The 18,558-nt window shown below is 42.6% G+C and overlaps 3 protein-coding genes across 3 annotated transcripts; 2 read left to right on the forward strand and 1 right to left on the reverse strand.

Annotated features, from left to right (window-relative positions):
- The first annotated feature begins 257 nt into the window (after positions 1 to 257).
- On the forward strand, positions 258 to 1,874 carry LOC109944234 (homeobox-leucine zipper protein ROC6-like). The gene is made up of 2 exons (XM_035965070.1): positions 258 to 708; positions 1,242 to 1,874. The coding sequence occupies exons 1-2, from the start codon at positions 625 to 627 to the stop codon at positions 1,872 to 1,874; spliced, it is 717 nt and encodes a 238-aa protein (XP_035820963.1). The 5' UTR covers positions 258 to 624.
- Positions 1,875 to 3,276: 1,402 nt separating this feature from the next.
- On the forward strand, positions 3,277 to 4,474 carry LOC103646706 (homeobox-leucine zipper protein ROC6). The gene is made up of 2 exons (XM_020548927.2): positions 3,277 to 3,716; positions 3,827 to 4,474. Exons 1-2 carry the CDS (start codon positions 3,351 to 3,353, stop codon positions 4,232 to 4,234), a joined length of 774 nt encoding a protein of 257 aa, XP_020404516.2. The 5' UTR covers positions 3,277 to 3,350; the 3' UTR covers positions 4,235 to 4,474.
- Positions 4,475 to 8,075: 3,601 nt separating this feature from the next.
- Positions 8,076 to 8,889, reverse strand: LOC100277095 (uncharacterized). The gene has a single exon (NM_001150758.2). The coding sequence runs from the start codon at positions 8,669 to 8,671 to the stop codon at positions 8,330 to 8,332; it is 342 nt and encodes a 113-aa protein (NP_001144230.1). The 5' UTR covers positions 8,672 to 8,889; the 3' UTR covers positions 8,076 to 8,329.
- Between the last annotated feature and the right edge of the window lie 9,669 nt (positions 8,890 to 18,558).

Genomic DNA, 18,558 nt, shown 5'->3' on the forward strand with positions numbered 1-18,558 from the left:
AAAGATAATTCTCCCATGTACATAGAGCTAATCACTATTTATTTATTTTTTACTTGATATGGGTCCATCTCTTAAAGCAATCAAATCAAATGTTAAAATTTGGCGTGGTTCTCAACCTCTAAATTTTTGCATATTATTTTATGGCTTTTTAATTGGTCAAGAAGAGTTTATGGATAGGAACTTTACTATTTATCCTACAACAACGTTTCGTTTTCCAAATTTTACTTACGCTTTTGTAGTTATCTGGTTACTATGGTGCACGAGGGGCAGCTGAAGAACACTGAACCGGATATCGGCGTCAACATGGGAGATGATGAGTTAATCTATCTGCCAGACATAGAAGAATATGATATGGATGCTCTCATGGGAGACGAGGACCAGTTGAACACTGATCAGGCTATTTTTTGTGAGGAACACAACCTCGACAAGGTGTCATCGTCCAAGCGTCCCAAACGCTTCACCGTGCAGCAGCTTCAGCAACTTGAATCGTAAAACAAAATAAACACATGCTATTAATTTTAAACCACTGAATATTTTTGTACCGTTAACATATTACGTGAGCTAGCTTATCTGGTTTTTTCATGATGCAGTTCGTTCCAAAAGTGTAGCCATCCAGATGATGAAATGCGCCAGGAACTGGCTGCCAAGGTTGGTATAAGTGCAAGGCAGGTTAAGTTTTGGTTTCAAAACCGACGCTCTCAGATTAAGGTATATCTCTACGGGTGCCTAGCTCGATGGTTTGGAATCATGGCCAGTAACATTCATATAAAAATATCATGCATATAAAAAAATGCCACTAGCCCACACTATACATACATAGGTTCTTATGGAGGGAATGGTGAATTGGTGACCGGTGAGGTACAAAATACTCCCAGGAGTTTCATGCGTGTTTTCAGCCTTGTGCTTTAGATCTGGTAAAAAAATTAGAGAATGGATTTTCACATTATGGTCAAAATATCATGCATATAAACTACCATCAATTTATTTTCAACTATGTAAACACATATATGTTTAATAGTTGGTACCATAGTGTGAGTTAGCAGGAGTCATTCATATATGCTTCATCTAAGCATCTAATTAAGTGTCCATGCATTGTTCAAGCCTTACAGTAACTTCAAAACTATAACTCATTGTACAATGTTTTGTGCCCTTAATTTCCATTCATAATTTAAGGCTAAACACACTCATACATTATATGAAAAGTAATCACATGTATTAATTTCTTAAGATGAAACATACAGGTGAGGTCCTGTGGAACTGAGAACAACAAATATCGGCGACAAAACGCTGAGCTGCTCGCAACGAACATGGAACTCAAGGAGCAACTGAAAGGAATGACATGCAGTAGATGCGATGCCCCAACAATAATGCAGAAATGGCAGTTGATGGATGAAAATGCTAAGCTTAGGGAAATGTACTCGCTCGCCAGTGCAGAACTGACCAAGCTCATGCAGGAAGCAAATCTCCCTCCCTCTGTGATACTAGAGGATATGGCATTAGTTACTTCCATGAACCCATTGTCCAGCAATGCTAGCAGCAGTCGTAGCACCATCAACCAGGATGAGCTTCTCTCATATGTTGAGTGTGCTATCAAAGAGTTTGAGATGCTAGTAAGGGATGGTACGCCGTTGTGGCTGCCGACCATCGGTGGCGACGTGCTCAACAGTAAGGAGTATGCCTGCCAGAGATTCCCAAGATTACATGGGACGATCCGCCCAGAAGGGTTTGTTGTGGAGGCCACAAGGGACACTGCCATAGTCAAGGGATCAGCCCCAGACATTGTTGACATCCTCACTGATGTGGTAAGCTTGATGCAGCTATTTACATGTACCAACATTCGTCCATCAATAATGCACTCTCTGCTAGTGTTGTAATAACGATGTTTTTTTTTCAGCCACGATGGTACAAGGCGTTCCCTTGCATTGTAGCAGCACTAAGGGCCTACCACGTCATCTTTAGTGGACCTTTTGCATCTGGCAACGTGCTAATTCAGGAGGTGAGTTCATGCAACATCTATGTAGACAAGTATATAATTGATCATGAGTTTGATGAGCTTCAATGATTTTATGGAGCTCCTGCAGATAAATGTAGATCTATCTGTGGAATCACCTCGCCCGCCTCTTCGCAACATGAAATTTCTAAGGATTACCAAGCAGAATGCAAATGGGGACTTTGTTGTAGTGGATGTGTCAATCAATGATGTCCAAGGAATTCATGAACAACAAGGCAGCCAACATAAGCATACCATGCTACCCTCTGGTTGCCTCATTAAAGACAAGGGCGATGGCTATTGTCAGGTACTCTAGTATAACTGGGAATAAATAAGATTGCAATGCACAGATGATGTGTGGCTTATATTAGTTAGCAGTTGTTGTAGCTATAAATTGTCTGAATTTGTTGCATAGGGGATTTGTGATTTCATAGCATCCAATTGTATGTGGCACCATTTTTGTAGCCTTCAAATTCTGTGGACAAACACAGAAACGTTTTGCTCTAAAATCAAATGCTTGACATTAAATTGAAGAATGTAAAAGCTTAATTATCTATCACCAGAAATCAGAGTGTGCCTCAAACTAATTTCACGAAACTATAAAATAACTTCAATTGTATATGGTATAGATTCAAGAAGATGTTTTATATGCCGTAAATGCTCTTATCACTTAACAACGCTCAAATATTTGTACTTCATTTCAACATGTCAAATAAAAGTATATGACATACAAATTCATGTCGAAATGTGTGATTTCCGATGTTTCTACAATATAAGTAAGAGTTTGCTTTCATTTGGAGAAGGGCACTACAAATCTTGTATATCACAGGATTCATATTGTGTAATCATGCATGTCCTTTGTTTTAATGAGTCAAAATATCTTAATTTATGTTCTATACTATCATGATCTTTTCCCACTATGACGAAGTTGCATTACAAGGTGTATGAGTATATGGTCAGGACTCAGGACTCAATATTTTTCGTGCATTATACTGTTTCAGGTCACATGGATTGTCCATGCAGAGTACGAGGAGGCCTCCGTGCCACCCCTCTTCCGACAGTTCTACCAGTCTGGGCTGGCATTCGGTGCAAGCCGTTGGCTTGCATCACTCCAAAGGCACTGTGAATACATGGTTGTTAAGCATTCCATCCAAGTTCCAACTGGTTGTGTCTCTGGCTCAGGTACGTTGACCTAATTGAAGTAACAAAACAAAGCCTTATTGTGCAATCAAGTCACTTTTGTATATATTGAGACTATATTCAAAAAGATTAATTATTTTGTTTGTTTCTCGTAAACCTCACAGGGGTGCTCACCTTGTCTGCTCTGGGTAGATGGAACCTCCTAGAGCTGGCACAGCGGATGATGGCGATCTTCTACAAGACTACATCTGGGCTGCCCACCGTGGAACCAGGCAACATTGTCACCAGGTGGGGTCGTGGCTGCATGGGCACTACAGGCGAGATGCTTGAGCCAGCTGTGCGCATGGTACTAGGGAATTACTTTGGCGCCATGGATGGGCAGCCATCGCCCCTCCAAGTGCTAAGCGCCACCACAACTGTGTGGCTGCCAGGAACGCCTCCGGAGAGTGTTTTTAACTACCTGTGCAATGGGCAACGCCGTGGCGAGTGGGATGCCTTCGTCTGTGCCGGCGCAGTGCAGGAGTTGAGCTCAGTTGCCACGTGCCCCCACCTTCATGGCAATGCTGTTTCTGTTCTCTGCCCTAATGTAAGTATGCCTGCCTGCAGCTCGTTTTGTTTGTCTCCACGATGGTTTAAAAAGAAATTGCTAATAATTAACAAGTATTCTTTTTGTGGCATATTATACACTGCGTGCAGGTGACCAATGCAGCTAACAACGCCATGCTGTTCCTGCAACAGACAAGCATCGATGTCTCGCGCGCGCTAGTTGTGTACAGCGTTGTTGAAGAGACCATGCTTCGTTCCGTCCTGGATGTTAGCGACGACACTTCAAACTTAGTCCTCCTGCCATCTGGATTCGCCATCCTCCCAGATGGCCATGGCAGGGCTCACCATGCCGCTGCTTCCAACTCCTCCAGCGCTCTTGCCGGACTCAACGGAACTGCAGGATGTCTTCTCACCGCAGCCTACCAGGTACCGGTGCCATTCAACAATCTCCGTCATCCAGATGTGCAAGAGACCTACGAGAATGCTGGAAAGCGGATCTGCCATGCGATAAAGAAGATCATGGATGCTGTTGGGGCACCTATTGTTGTCCCAATCTAATGCGGGTTTATTTGTTACATAAACATGGCGGTGATACCATTTGGGTCAAGGTTGGAGCAAACTTTTTACTCTTATTTCCGCAGCAGCTTTGTTTCTGAAAGACGACTCCATGACTTCTGTTATCCAATTAAGTTAGTTTACCGAATTTTAAGAACCATTTTGTTTTCCAGACTATACAATACAATGCCACCATGAACTAATTATGCTGGTTTTAATTATGCCGACTATTTATGATTTGTTGTGACATTCTGACTAGTGATTTTGTATGATTTGTCATCTCATTAGTGTTTCTCGCGTTGAGATTTAGAGAGTTAGCAAATGGAACAAGGATTATTTATACTGCTTCAATTACAGGGAATCCTATATATGCCCTGTAGAAACAGCTTCCTTATGCCGATAATGCGTGGGTGAATGACAATGAATCAGCCAACTAATCCACATAGACCTGGTATTTAGATGGACATCCAAACCTAAACATTCCAATTAGCATCTAAACGAAATTGAGCTCCCATCCAATCCCATTCAAAAAGTTTTTGCATCATCAAATCCTGTCCAAACCAACTTCTCTTATTAGATACAAAGTCATCCAACATCAATTTGAGTAGCATGAAGGTTCTTCGAAGGCTAAACAACACGGAGTTGTAGCCTCCAAAAGGTGAATTTATGCAAGGAAATATTCACCTATTTATGGGTGAGAGGTACAACTTCGTACAAAATTACAAGTGTGCTCATAAAGTTTACACACATGATTTACAGATATAATAATGGCATTACTGTCTTTTCTCCTTTGTTCTTGCTGTACAAGCCTTAGACTTCTTCTTCCTCGTTATTTCACGTTCGAGCTCTCTTCATGTTGAGGCAGTTAGCTTCGGACTGCATCTTCGCCGCCCTCGTATAACTGATGGAGCTTCTTTGTATGTTGCTTCGACTTTTCTTGATAGTACTTTGTTCACATGCTAGCTTCGTTCATCGATAGTAGTGTACCAGCCTGAAACACACTTGTTCACACCGAAGTGAAGGTTAAATGAGGACCTTCGACAGAATGGCCCCCCAACAGTTATTTTTAAGAATAGGTTCTCCTAGTGACTAGCCTTTGTTAAGAAAGGTTTTTAAATTAATTATATATATTCAAGGGAGGATTTAATCCATTTAGAGCTCTTTTGTTTTAATATTTCATTAGAAAACATATTCATTTTGGGAGAAATGACTTTGAAAGTGAGAAAATTCTTATTAAAAGATATTTTGGTCTAAATACTTTAGGAGAAACTTTTATAGATCCTAGAATAGAATTTTAGGGTGTTACAGAATTCCTAGTATCAGCAATAGCCACATTTGCAATTTTCTGACCATCAACTTTCTTGCCCTTCTTATTGCGGCATTTTCTAGCTATGTGACTAGTTTCACTGCACACAAAGCAAAAAAGGTATAAGAGGTTTTTTTCTTCTTTTTAAAATCACTGTTCTAATGGGCCTTTGGTTTTCAGTTCTTTTTTTGTTTCTTCCACCAGATTTGATTGCTTTCAACCACGTTGGCATTTGAGGTGCCACTATCCATTGGACCAGAACGAGGCACATCTTTAGATCTCGACTTCTCCTCAATATCAAGAGTGGCAATTTGAATTTCAACTGTCATTGTCTCCTTGTGTTTGAGGGTTGTTGCAACATTCCTCCACGTAGGAGGTAATTTGGCAATGATGCCATCAACCACGAACTTGTTATGGAAGACACAATCAAAGTGTGCTAGTTTCCCATCAGAAGCTGGATTTCATGAGCCTGCTCCACGATAGAAAGCCCATTGACCATCATGTATTCATGGTACTGGTCATTAACATAAAGTTCACATCCAGCATCTGATTCTGTATATTTCTGGTCTAGGGCCTCCTATAAATCACGAGCCACATCGTGCTGCATGTATATTCATATAGTTGATCTGACAACAGCGTCAATATACAACCAATGCAGTTCAAGTTATCCGACTCGTAGTTATGGTCCTGCTCCTTAGAGAGAGGAAGAATTGGAGAAATCACCCACCAGATCCTTCACGACATGAGCCAAAACTTAACCCTAGTCTACCATCACTTAAAAATTTTATCGTCAAATCACTTAGGGTTTAGTGCATCCGAAGGTCCAGGTTTATAGATTTTTACAAAATTAATAGGACCTGAGATTAATTTGATAATACGACATAAAACACAAAAACTAGATCTACTAGCACATAAAAATCATGACTTTAGAACAATACAGATCTGAACTAACTCAACAAGATTAACACATAAAAATTGACAACGGATCTAACCATAAGACTGTCATCGCAATAAACTGAAAATGCAGATTTACTTATAGTATTTTCCATGGGTGATGGTGAGGAACTCGAGAGAACGCGCGAGAAGCACTTCCTAAACCTGATTCTCCGGCACCCGTGCAGGTCATCAAATCGCCGACGTCAGTTCAAAGACACCGCTCTCACTTGATCTACTTACATGGCTGACCCAGGGACGGCAGGGCAGAGATACCGCGGCGCGAAGGGTTGACAAAGCGATGATGGATGTGTGCCCGTAACCCCCTCATGCACCGAACGTCTCATATATAGATAGGGTCGCCTCAACATCTCAGATTTGATCTGCTAAATTCCAGGAATTGCCCGCTGGAACCTCTCTACGTTCAACCGCATGGAGATCTCGCACGTAACGTGCGCGCCATTACTCCGGGTTGACGAGGTAGTCTAAGTGTGGTATTCGATAACTAAATAAACAAAAGGCAAAAAAAATTGTTGTTTAGAACACGTCATGATAAATAACGCAAAAACCCGAAACGTGAGCAAACGGGCGTGGCAACCTTCATATCCATTTTTTGTCTCATGAAAAGAGTAGTTAACATTCCATATATAAGTTAGTTATCTTCTACCTAGATAATCAATATGGGACTAAAGCCACATGTCATCTCTACATAATGCATTGGCTTCCTTATTTGAATTGGGCCCCACACAAGTAGGCTAGATTCCAACAAAACTTTGGGTTGTAAATGCCCCTAGGACCATGCAAATCTTGAATGGCTGCTGTTACGCTGTTGTCGGTGGCGGTCCCGGTGCTGGCACCGGCAAGGACGGCATATGCAGCATTTTGAGGCGTGCTCTTGAGGGAAAGGACATGATGAGTGGAGGTGGTGGAAGAAACAACGATTCGTGGCTCCAGCATCCAAGTTTCACTGATAAAGCCGGCACCTTATTAGTTATACGTCAAGAGGTATTCTGCTTTCATGTTTAGTTATACGTCAAGAGGTATTCTGCTTTCATGTATCGTTGCTTGCTGTCTGAACACGACATGGTACCTACTCTGCTCGTGGATCGCACACTAAGCTCAAAAGTTGTGTGGATGCCCGACGGAAAATGGGCTAAAGCAAGCTCATCATGACCATATTTGCGGCTGTCTGGTCAGATGCCGCTAAGCCGCATTCTGATTTTTAGTCCGTTCATGCATTTGCTGGTCCTCGATAGTTTGTGCGGGATAACCTCATTTACAAATTACATGTGTAAGCATGGTGGTCGGTGATCAAGTGGAGAGAAATGCATAACTTTTTTTTAGGGCCCGTTCGTTTCTGCACGAATGCAACAAGAATTGTTTCTGTTGATTAAAACTTATACTAATTACAGAAACAATCTGGTTAGGAACAGTTTCGATCTTCCATTCCATGTCAACCGAACGGGCAATCCTCCTGATTAAAATTGAATAGAAAGGAATTTAATCCCTTTCAGTCTATCTCAATCCACTTGTAACTCTGATGATTTGTATTGCTAGCTATGTGATCAAGACAAATGGGCATTCACATATGATTCACAACAAATTAAGAAGCAAGAGAAATCATTCAGTTTATATATCAGCTTTGCAAGGTCTTCGCAAGATGCCATATACTTCAATAACAGAATCAATTAGCTGACACAATCAAGTAAATAATCCCATAATTATTTCAAGACATGCTACTAGCTAGCAACCAAGATCTCGATGGTCGAACCAACCAGCAAATGCACAACACAACCGATCAACAATCACGCATGCGTGTAGTACCCGTGGGCAGAGCAATCACTTGTGGAGCTGCTAGCTCAGTGGGGGCACTGGTATATGTTACTGCAGCCCCGGCCGGTGTACGGCCGCCCGCGCGCTGGGCACGACTTTATGCAGGCCGCCTTGTCTGGATTCAGCACGTTTGATTTCACGAAGCCGCCGGCCAGGACGCGGCGGTGAAGCTCCACATCCACCGTGAGCTCCGGCGCCACGCCGTCCTCCAGCCTCGTCGTCATCAGATGCCGCAGCACCGCCGTGTCGGCGGCGACGCCCACCCCCGCCGCGAACGTGGCCTTCATCCCCGCTGCGACGGGGTCTGCCAGAGCGAGTAGGATGCTGATGAGCACGAGCAAGGAGGTGGACGACGCCCTCTTGTCCATGCTCGGTCGCTGATCTCTCTTTCTCCCTCTTCCACGCGATTTGCAAATTAGCTAGGAAAGTTGGTGCTGCCTAGTGCCTTGGATGCGTATTGGACGTCTTCCACCTAGCGGGGGCACTTATAAATTGGAGGGGCTGGTAGGTGTATTGGGCGATTTTCGTGCTGGGGCCATCTTGGTTCTCTTTGTGCGTTTTGTTTCAACTTGTTGATTTGCTCTCTACTTTCTGAAACTCCCACCTCAATAATATGCCTCGCTAATCATCCAACAGCTGACATGTTGCGTCTTATCTCTACAGCTCCCTCTCCGTCTCTTTTCATCTGTGCTGGTGGTTTCCAAGATGTCAAATATATTTTAATTTTAATTGAATATATAATAAAATATTAATATTTATCTTGGATAATTATTTTCATATTAAATTTATTAAATACGAAACCAATATTAATTTGTTCCTTATGATTCGGATTGATGATGAGTAATTGTTAACGGGTAGTGTGTCATGTTGAGTTATACAATAAAATATTAATATTTATCTTGCATAGTTATTGTTTTATTAAATTTATTAAATTCGGGTTGATGATGAGTGATTGTCAACGGGTTCCATCTCAGGTTGAGTCGTGGACTAACCGGGGTTTGAATATATGTGTTGTGCAATCATGTCTGTCGGCTTGTGGTGTGCAGGTGTGGGCACATGGACAGTGGTCGACGACGAATGTGTAGGTCATACAGGTTCGTGCCGAGGACCGGGAGCTGCGAATGATAAGCATGGAGACTTGACAGAAGGACCGGTCCAGCCGAGCGAATAGTCGTGGCAGCTGGCACCTGGGACATGCTTAGGCGCAATGATGTGGCAGAGAAGATCGTGTCGCTGGCGCGGTCGAGGACTGGCGGGACACATGTCCAGGACGCATGGCATGTGCATGCGGTGTGCTACTCACGACGGTTTCAGTGGTTGAGCCTCAAACCACCCAGTTGTTGGTTTTGCTGAGTTTGGGCCTCAAAACTCGGCGGTGCAGTTCAGGTGGGAATCGAAGGCGGCACGTGGCATCATCGAAAAAGGTGCATCGAAGCGAAGCAACTTTGTGTGGAGCATGTGGCCGTCAGATCAAAATCCTATGAGTTGGTCCATTTTGTCCCCTGCTAAGTGGATAGACGTTATATATCTAGGGGTAGTTTAGACGAGTGAAATAACCCTCTAAAAATAGATGGGTGGGTTGTTGTGGATAGCCATCTCTTTGGCTAGCACTATTGTGTTTTTGTTTAGAATATCCTAGTTTTTCATTCCCTAGTTTGGCCGAGATTCGCAGGTGTTTTGCTCTCATCTGTGTGCTTGTAATCTTGAACTCTGTATTCGAAGGAAGGGTGGCGAAATCCATCCACGGAGTAGTTTGGATCGTGTACTCTATTTTGTTTGTGCTACAATTTTTATCAGAGTTTGTGTCCATTCTAGTTTCCTCCCCTCTCCTTTGGATTTTGGAAGAATCCTTGATTTCTTTAGCTAGGGATTGCCTTAGGTGGAGAGCCTCGTGGATGAGGAGCTGCCGCTTGTGTCTAGTCGGTTCACGCGGTTCCACAACAACGCTTGAGCCGATGGCATGGCGGGTCCAAGGATGGATGCTACAACTACGGCGACCCTCATCACTTCATCGCCAGTTGACCCAAAAAGGTCAAGCAGGAGGCTGACCCGCGAGACCATCACTCTAGTCAGCACAAGAGCAAGCGGGAGCACACCTCTGGCAAGCATAAGTCCAGGAGAGGTTCTACAAGGAGGGGCTCAAGAACAAGTACCTCCAAAAGGCGAAGATCAAGGAGCATGCCTTCCTCGCCTCCCTAAGCGACCCCAACCACGACTTCAATGAGTCGACCTCTTCTTCGAGCGACAAGGAGCCCATCCTTAGAAACAAGTGTGGTGTCATAAACCTAACCATCCCAAGAACCCACTTGACACTCTGCCAGATGTCTCTAATGATCCCCTTCCTAGGGAACCCCAACCACCCAAAAAGCCTAGTTCCCACAAACAGACTCCACCTAAGAGAGAGGTGAGATTTCACTATGATTATTGTGAGAGGGAGGGTCATTGGATTTCTTTTTTGCTTTAGAAGGAAGGGAACATGAACCGCCCTTCTCATGATGTCCACGATCCTTCTGTTTAGAGACGTCCTATGAGGACTAGATGTACTTTGCCTCTTATTGCTTGGCCTTAAGCAATGAGACCATGTGGTGGTCGTGCCCGGCGGGGTATTGATCATGTGCCATATGGCCAAGGACCCGCTGCTAGTGGTTTTGGTTCCCACTTCTCTAGCGGAACACAGTTTCCTTTTCTTGGTGATCGCTACCCTTTTAGGACTAAGGATGTTTGGTGTTTTCCCAAACACTTTTCAGGGGAAAATGTCGCAACACTAATTTCCTTATCATTACCCTAACCCCAGTGTTGTGCTATTTGCTCATCCCGTGTCTTTCTATTGATGTAGGACGAGGGCCTAGTGAACATGTGGCTCATGGATTCCATCTGTTCGCGCTACTTGACTAAAAGCTCCAAATGGTTCTCCAGCCTCCACCACATGATTAGTAATGAATACATCACATTCAGGGATAATTCAAGTGGTAAGAACATCTCTCGTGGCACCACTCGGGTGAACGAGAACTTTGTGCTCAAGGATGTTACTTTAGTTTCGAACTTGCATTTGAATATGCTTTTTGTTTCGCAGCTTCTTGAGGACGATTATGAAGTGCGCTTTAAGAGGGGGCTTTCCCATGTTTTGGATGCAAAGGGAGATCTTGTTCGTCAGATTTCTCCATTTGGATGAGTTTTTCGAGCTGATTTTTCACACTATTCTGGCCCCTCTCGGTGTCTTTTGGCAGGATCTTCCTCTTTGATTTGGAAGTGGCATAGAAAGCTAGGTCATTTGAGCTTCAATGTTTTATGTCGTTTGAGCTCACTTAACCTTATCCAAGGATTGCCCAAATTAGAATTTGAGAAAGATCTTCTCTGTCACCTTGTCGTCATGGCAAGATGGTTGATGCTTTCCATTCCTCGGTGACCAAGGTGATGACCATGTAGCCTCACGAATTGCTTCACATGGACACTATTGGTCTAGCTCGTGCTTGCTCTTTCGGGAGGGGGGATGTGGTAAGTGCTGGTGATTGTCGATGAATTTTCTCTCTATTCTTGGGTGCTCTTTATGATGGCGAAGGATGAGGCTTTTGCTCATGCTCGGGATTGGATCCTTAGGTTGCAAAATGAGTTTTCCAAAAATTCCATGAGAGCGATTCATAGTGACAATGGCACAAATTTAAAAATAATCATTTGAGACCTTTTGAGCTTCTTTGGGACTCAGTTTTCCTCTCCATATGTGCCTCAGCAAAATGGCACTATTGAACGCAAGAATCAAACACTTGTTGAGATGGCCAATACGATGTTTGATGAGCATAGGACTCCTAGGAATTTTTCGGCTGAAGCAATCAACAATGTCTGTCATGTGGCCAATCACATCTTTCTTTGTGCTTTTTCTGAACAAAACTTCTTATGAGTTGCAATTTGGACGACTGCTCAAAGTTATCCATTTCAGAGTGTTTGACTGCAGATGCTTTGTTTTGAAGCAAGGAAATCTGGACAAGTTTGAGTCACGATCTTCTGACGGTATTTTTCTTGGTTATCCATTTCACTCCCATGCTTATCGTGTTCTTAACCATGGAACTAACTGTATCATGGAGACCTATGAGGTGACTTTTGATGAGACTTTGCCTAGTCCATCCTCTATTCTTGAGCATGCAGGTCTAGATCAGATGGGTGAAACCATCTTTATGGTGGAGGAGCAAGACGATGATGATTGGTGTCATTCAGAGCAATCTCTAACAGTTGTCCCAGTCAAGCCAGCTTCCACTATTTCTGCTGACGGACCCAATATCACTTCTTCCGCGACTGGAGTCCACTCGAGCCGAAGCCTGCTATTGAGGGGGGCAGCAACCTCTTCAAGGGTGTGAAGCATTTAGGCCCCGAAGTGATGTTTTCATAATTATTGACAACTATTTGTGGACTAACAAATTATTGGAGAAATAATAATGTAGGTTGGACCATAGGGAGAAGAGCTTTAATGAAATTCTTGGAGACTTAAAAGCAACTGGATCAACCACCAATTAGAGTTTTAAAAAGTTTTGAGCTTTTAACTTGTCATTTAGATCAAAACCCTCTTGATAGCAAAGAGGTGCCCCTTATTGCAAAAACTACTCTCATGTGTGGGAATGGTTATCTTACGATAAAAGGGGGAGTTTTTGGGAGTTTGATCAAAACAAGAATTTGAAACTGATTTGTTTTGCAAAACCAAGAGTTTTTCACTTAGAAGTTAGAAAAATGAGTTTGATTGCAAAATACAAAACACATGGTGGCTAAAGGATCCAAATATGCCAAATCCTATGTGAATCTCTTTTAGTTTGAGTTTGAGCTTCATTTTCTCTCTTTTAAGTGCTTTAGTTAGTCAAATTTGAGATTGAAAGGGAAATGTTCCATAGGGCCATTTCTACCTATTTTGGTGATTAAGTGCTCAACACACCACATTGGACTAACTACTTTAATATGAGCATGAGGACATGTTCTAGCAAGAGCAAATTGAAGGCAACGCGTCCAAATGAGTAGAAATGAAAGCCAAAAGTGCAACTTTGGGTAAAACTACAAAAACATGATGTTTAAAATATTTGAACAAATTGCACATACCTTATACTATGTTTCTTGCACCTTGGTTTGGGTACTGACTCTTTTATGCAAGAAAAGTGACTTTTGAACTTAGTTTTTGACATATTACAAACCCTAGTGAAACAATGGCAAAAAGGTATGTTTCCAACACTTAGTAAATTGTATTAAGTGCTAACTATGTTTGTCTAAGTCGTAGGGAAGCTACTAAGAAAATCCAAAAAAGTTTGGAGAAGTTATGCTCAAAAGAGTCTAACTTAGTCTAGTCTGGGGAGCACCAGACTGGGTTCGTGCCACCTAGATGAATAGTGTGTTCTCGGGATTTTCCTTCAAAAATCACTTGACGGCTATCTGCAACGACTCTATGGCAATCATCGGCTAGCTTACATCACCGGATGGTCCGTTGGCACACCAGACCAAATTGGTGCCCATTAGCTAAGGAAGGTGGCCAATCAGGATCCCAGTCTATGATCTACAGGACCCAGTCTGGTGCGCCCACAGATAGGAATTTTTTGGGCTTCCATATGAAGAAGCCAAAGACTGCTAGGCACCTTGGGGCTATAAAAGGTACGCCTAGGCGCCTCCTACCTGTACCCAAGCATCTCAAGAGCATAGCAACAATTTGAAACTCTGCGACCACGCCTTCTAGGGTTTTTAGTGAGATTCGAGCACCAATTTTGTCCTGTCATTGTGATACTATGTTCTTGCACTCATTTCATGGCTTTCCTACGTGTGTTGCTGCGTTATGCTTTTGTGTGTGTATTCTATCTCCATTCCTTACTCTGAGTTGTGGCTGTGATATTTTTGTAAGACTGTGTGAGACTCCAAGTTCTGGAGATTCCTCACAAACGGGAATACTGATATAAGGAAGAAACTGTGGCACTCAAGTTGATCTAAGTGATCACTTGAGAGGGGTTGATTGCAACCCTTGTCCAAAGGAGGACACCACAACGTGGAGGTAGGGTTTGGTCAAACCACGAGATAAAAATCGATGTGTCTCTTGTCTCATTTACTTTATTGAGATTTTTCCCTCTTCCGAAGTTCTCTCAACTCACTTGGATTATTACTCATAGAATCTTCCATATCTTGAAAGTGAAATCAAGTTAAGGGAACTTTTTTACCATCTTCTCCATTCAAACTTGGTTCTAGTTTACTCTAACACATTTATTAGACCAAATTTGTGTGTTTTGAAGCTATTTTGCAGGATCACCTATTCACCCTTATTTAGGTGCTCTCATTCCTAAAGTATCTATAGTCATGCAATAGAGTGGAACTCATAATAAACTTATAGGGCAAACAAGGTGATGTGATTGATGTTGAGGACCTTGCGCCATAGTAGACTATGTACATTGTGGAAATCTATGATGATTTTGGTGTCTTCGACAAACTAGAATGCTCCCATTGGAATTTTTACATCAAATCAGTGTAGGCGTGGTTTTGCTACTTCCATGTACCAGCGATGGAACCTCCTTATTTCTCATAGGTCCTCTTCTAGCTAGCCCAAGTTAGCATGTATTTGTCATGCACGTAATTCATGGGGCAATCATCTAAAAGGGGCCATCCAACTGGCGTTGACATCTTGTTGGGTGACTTGGTAGTGAGAAACTCTTTGAGCGATACCTCATGCACATGTGAAATTCAATGCAAAACATCAGGTCCAATGCAACCTTCATTAAACTAGTATTCACCAACACACCAAATACACTTTTAACAACTCTAGTGGTGAGGCTTGAGCTGGTAGAAGTTAGCTATTAATGGTGACAATGCCATACTTTGACATACACAAGAATGAATCAAGTACCTTAGAGTGAAAGGAAGACAACCATAACATGAGAATATTTTATCAAATAACAAGTTCCATCTGTACCATGGGCATTTCTAGGTAGATTAAATCTTAATAAAGGATATGGGGGTAATGGGCCACCATATGTGGTCGTCCGACCACACCTTTATGGCCAACTAGCCTCCCAAGCTACCATAATCCACGACACACTCTCTCGGACCATTATCCACCCTTAGATGAAGCTTATGCTTCCCCTGATTAGTGGAAGATGAAAACCTAAGAATTTAATGACCCACATGTAAGGTAAACCATTAACCTTGTGATTGACCCACAAGCTCAAATACCCAGTATAGAAGCTTCCAAGGGGACACAGTTGTAGCAGAGGAACCACATGCCATAAAGGGGGTTGGTCGACTTCCCCTAGGTTCCACAACCACAATTTTGGCCCCATTAATCTCTATCACCATCAAGGATGCTTAAATGAATGAAACAACAACTTCGGTGCATCTCTACCCTTCAATCAATGGCAGGTTACACTTAAGGCTTACAAGGTTAACAATAAAGATCCATGGGTCCATTTGGAGTAGTATAAGTAGAAGGAAACATTCCCTTACCCATTCTTGAAAGCAAGTAAGAAGAAAAGAACAAGCTTAGTCTAGTTCCACTTTATCTTTAGTAGGATAGTCTAGTTGCGAGTTAAAGTAGAGTGAGCTTTGCTTGAGTTTTCAAAGCCAAATAGGTTAGCTAGTATAGCAGTCGTACCTTTTGTTTTCATAAGATTTTACTTTGTCTAAGATGTTATTCTTCCTTTACTTTACTTTGTAATTACTTTACTTAGTATTTACTTTATGCAACATTATGCTAGTTATAGTCTTAGCATATAATTGATATATACTAGATTGATCATCTAGGACCCACATTTGTATATGATCGTTGCCTTTAAGTTGTTGCTCTAGTTGACCTACGTGTACACAATTGGAGTAGTGAGAGAAGGTGTACGACTAGTGCTTATACACAATCTTATCTTTAGTGACTCCTTATTAATAGATGGCTTATGAGTGCTAGCAAGTGGTGACAACATTGTCTAGAATTTTGTAACACTCGATTTTTATAATGCACAACCCTATTGTAACTTTTGTAACTCCAAAGAATCATGAAGTATTTTGTTTCACCATATGTAACTCATTATTTCCAAATAAATAAAGGGAGGAAATTATTTTTGTATAAAATCATTACCATGAAATGTGCCCAAACATTGCTAAACAATTTTTGTAGTTGATTTTAAATTTCATACAAATTGTGAAATAATTTGGATCTCAATTTAAAGTTTAAACTTAAATTCTAATTCTAGAGAAGAATAAAGTTAACATAGTGGCACTGAGTCGACCAGATGGTTTTTTGCTCAGCGCTAGCAAGCCACACATGCCCAACCCCTCTCCACTCGAAGTAGCTGATAGTCAGGATAGTTCGGTCAATTGCGCACGAGTGCACGCTCGCTCAATCTACATTGACACTGGAGGCCCACATGTCATCGTTGACCTCCTACCTTCTCTATATACTATATTATTCACCGACGAACGTGCCACTGCCAAATTTGCCTCTATGAAGTCTAGCCATGATCCCTGTCACCACCAGTCGATGGCGGAGATCCTCCCAACATCCCCAACCACTTCTCCCACCTAGTCGTCCCAGATCGGCGCACTTTAATGCTTGGGAGCGTCGCGGAAGCCGCCATTACCTCCTTGCCTACGCCTTTCCGAATAAAATAGCATCTTGTTGTTGTAATTTTAGATAAATAAGTGACATACTTTCAAAATATTTAAATAAATGAAATATTTTAATTTCGAATAAAACAAGCATATAACACAGATAAATGCCATATGTAATTATAACAGCAATAAACTGTAGCAATTCTAGTAAATGAAAACATGAAACATAGCTATCCAGGTCCATTTGTAAATAAAACATGGCTTGTAGATGAAGAAGGCAGATTTAACAAATAAACATATTTGTTTATATTAAGATATTGCTCTCAAAATAGCGGGTTGCTGCACTAAACAACCCTCCAAAGCTAAGTGGTGATCAGAGATTCTCAACTAACGTGACAGTCCTACCTTACCAAATCAGGGTTTTAGAATAATTATTATGATCCTAGAAATCAAGCATGAATATCAAGATCAAAACAGGGTGCACAAGGATTTAGGAACAATAATGAACTTAAATAATCAACCTGCATAATATTGAAAGAAATAACTAGACATAAATAATATTAATGCTGAAAATAACAACACACTAAAACCCAGAGTGTCACGTCGTCTCACTACACCGCTATCATCATAGAGCAATCAAATCCGCCCACAAATTGTGCAATCACACCCAAGTAAATAATACTAGCAGATTGCACAAAATTACTCAATAAATATAGAGAGGCAACGGGTAACTCACAGCACGTAGATTGTCTACGTGGGAAGACCAGCTCAGCGAACACAAGGTTCTGTCCCAGAAAACCAATTCTGCAGCCCACGTTCGGACCTGCACGGCGGGAGGTTGACGGAGATACTAGAGCCGCTGCCGGAGCCGAGGGAGACGTCCATGGCACTAGCCCGGGAAGAGGAACACCGCACAACAGGGAGCCCAAGCACCAGGCCACGGTGGACAACAATCAGAACAGAACGGCACCGCACATGCGCTGGAATACAGCAACAGGGCGCAAGAAATCCACGAGCGCAGCTCCACTTTCTCTCACTTCCAATCACCAATGGCTCTCTCAACACAAGAATACTAGGAACGATCGAATTGATCCAAAATCGCGACTGAAATGGTGGAAGGAAGAGAGAACAGAAAACATCGCGTTTCCAGGGTGAAGCTCCAGGGGATTTTCCGCCCATGCCTTTTAAGGAGCCGAGAAGGGGAGGAGGAGGCAAACGGATGAGCATCACCGCTGGCCAATCTCGCCGAAGGACTCAGAGAGGTCGTTCAGCCAGCCGCCGCCGCTCAGCTCCTAACCGCCCTCTCTCCCATGGTCTCTGCGAGAGGCACCAAAGTGCCCTGGCATTTACCAGCCGACTGGGCTGCTCGGCTTACGGGCCTTTAAGCGGCCCAGCCTGGCTGGCCCCCTTGCTCCTCTTTTTTTAATAATAAGGGGAAAACCCCAAAATGAACAGCACCTGTTGCACTCTCTGCTTGCCATATAGCTCGACCATCCAGCCACTAGAACCTCCTCGCCACCAGTGCCATCGCCGTCGTTTCAAAGTTTTCATGCAACAACCATGAAGAACTTCGAGGAGCAATCTAATGTGACCTAGGTGGCAAGCGTAACCAAGCGAACTGAGAGAGAAGACTTAATACCATTTGGCAATGCTCCTGGTGGCAAGCAGAAGTTTGGTGTGGGCCTAGAGATGTCGGTCGACGACGACTAGG

This window comes from Zea mays, chromosome 2 (assembly GCF_902167145.1).
Source record: "Zea mays cultivar B73 chromosome 2, Zm-B73-REFERENCE-NAM-5.0, whole genome shotgun sequence".
NCBI lineage: Eukaryota > Viridiplantae > Streptophyta > Magnoliopsida > Poales > Poaceae > Zea > Zea mays.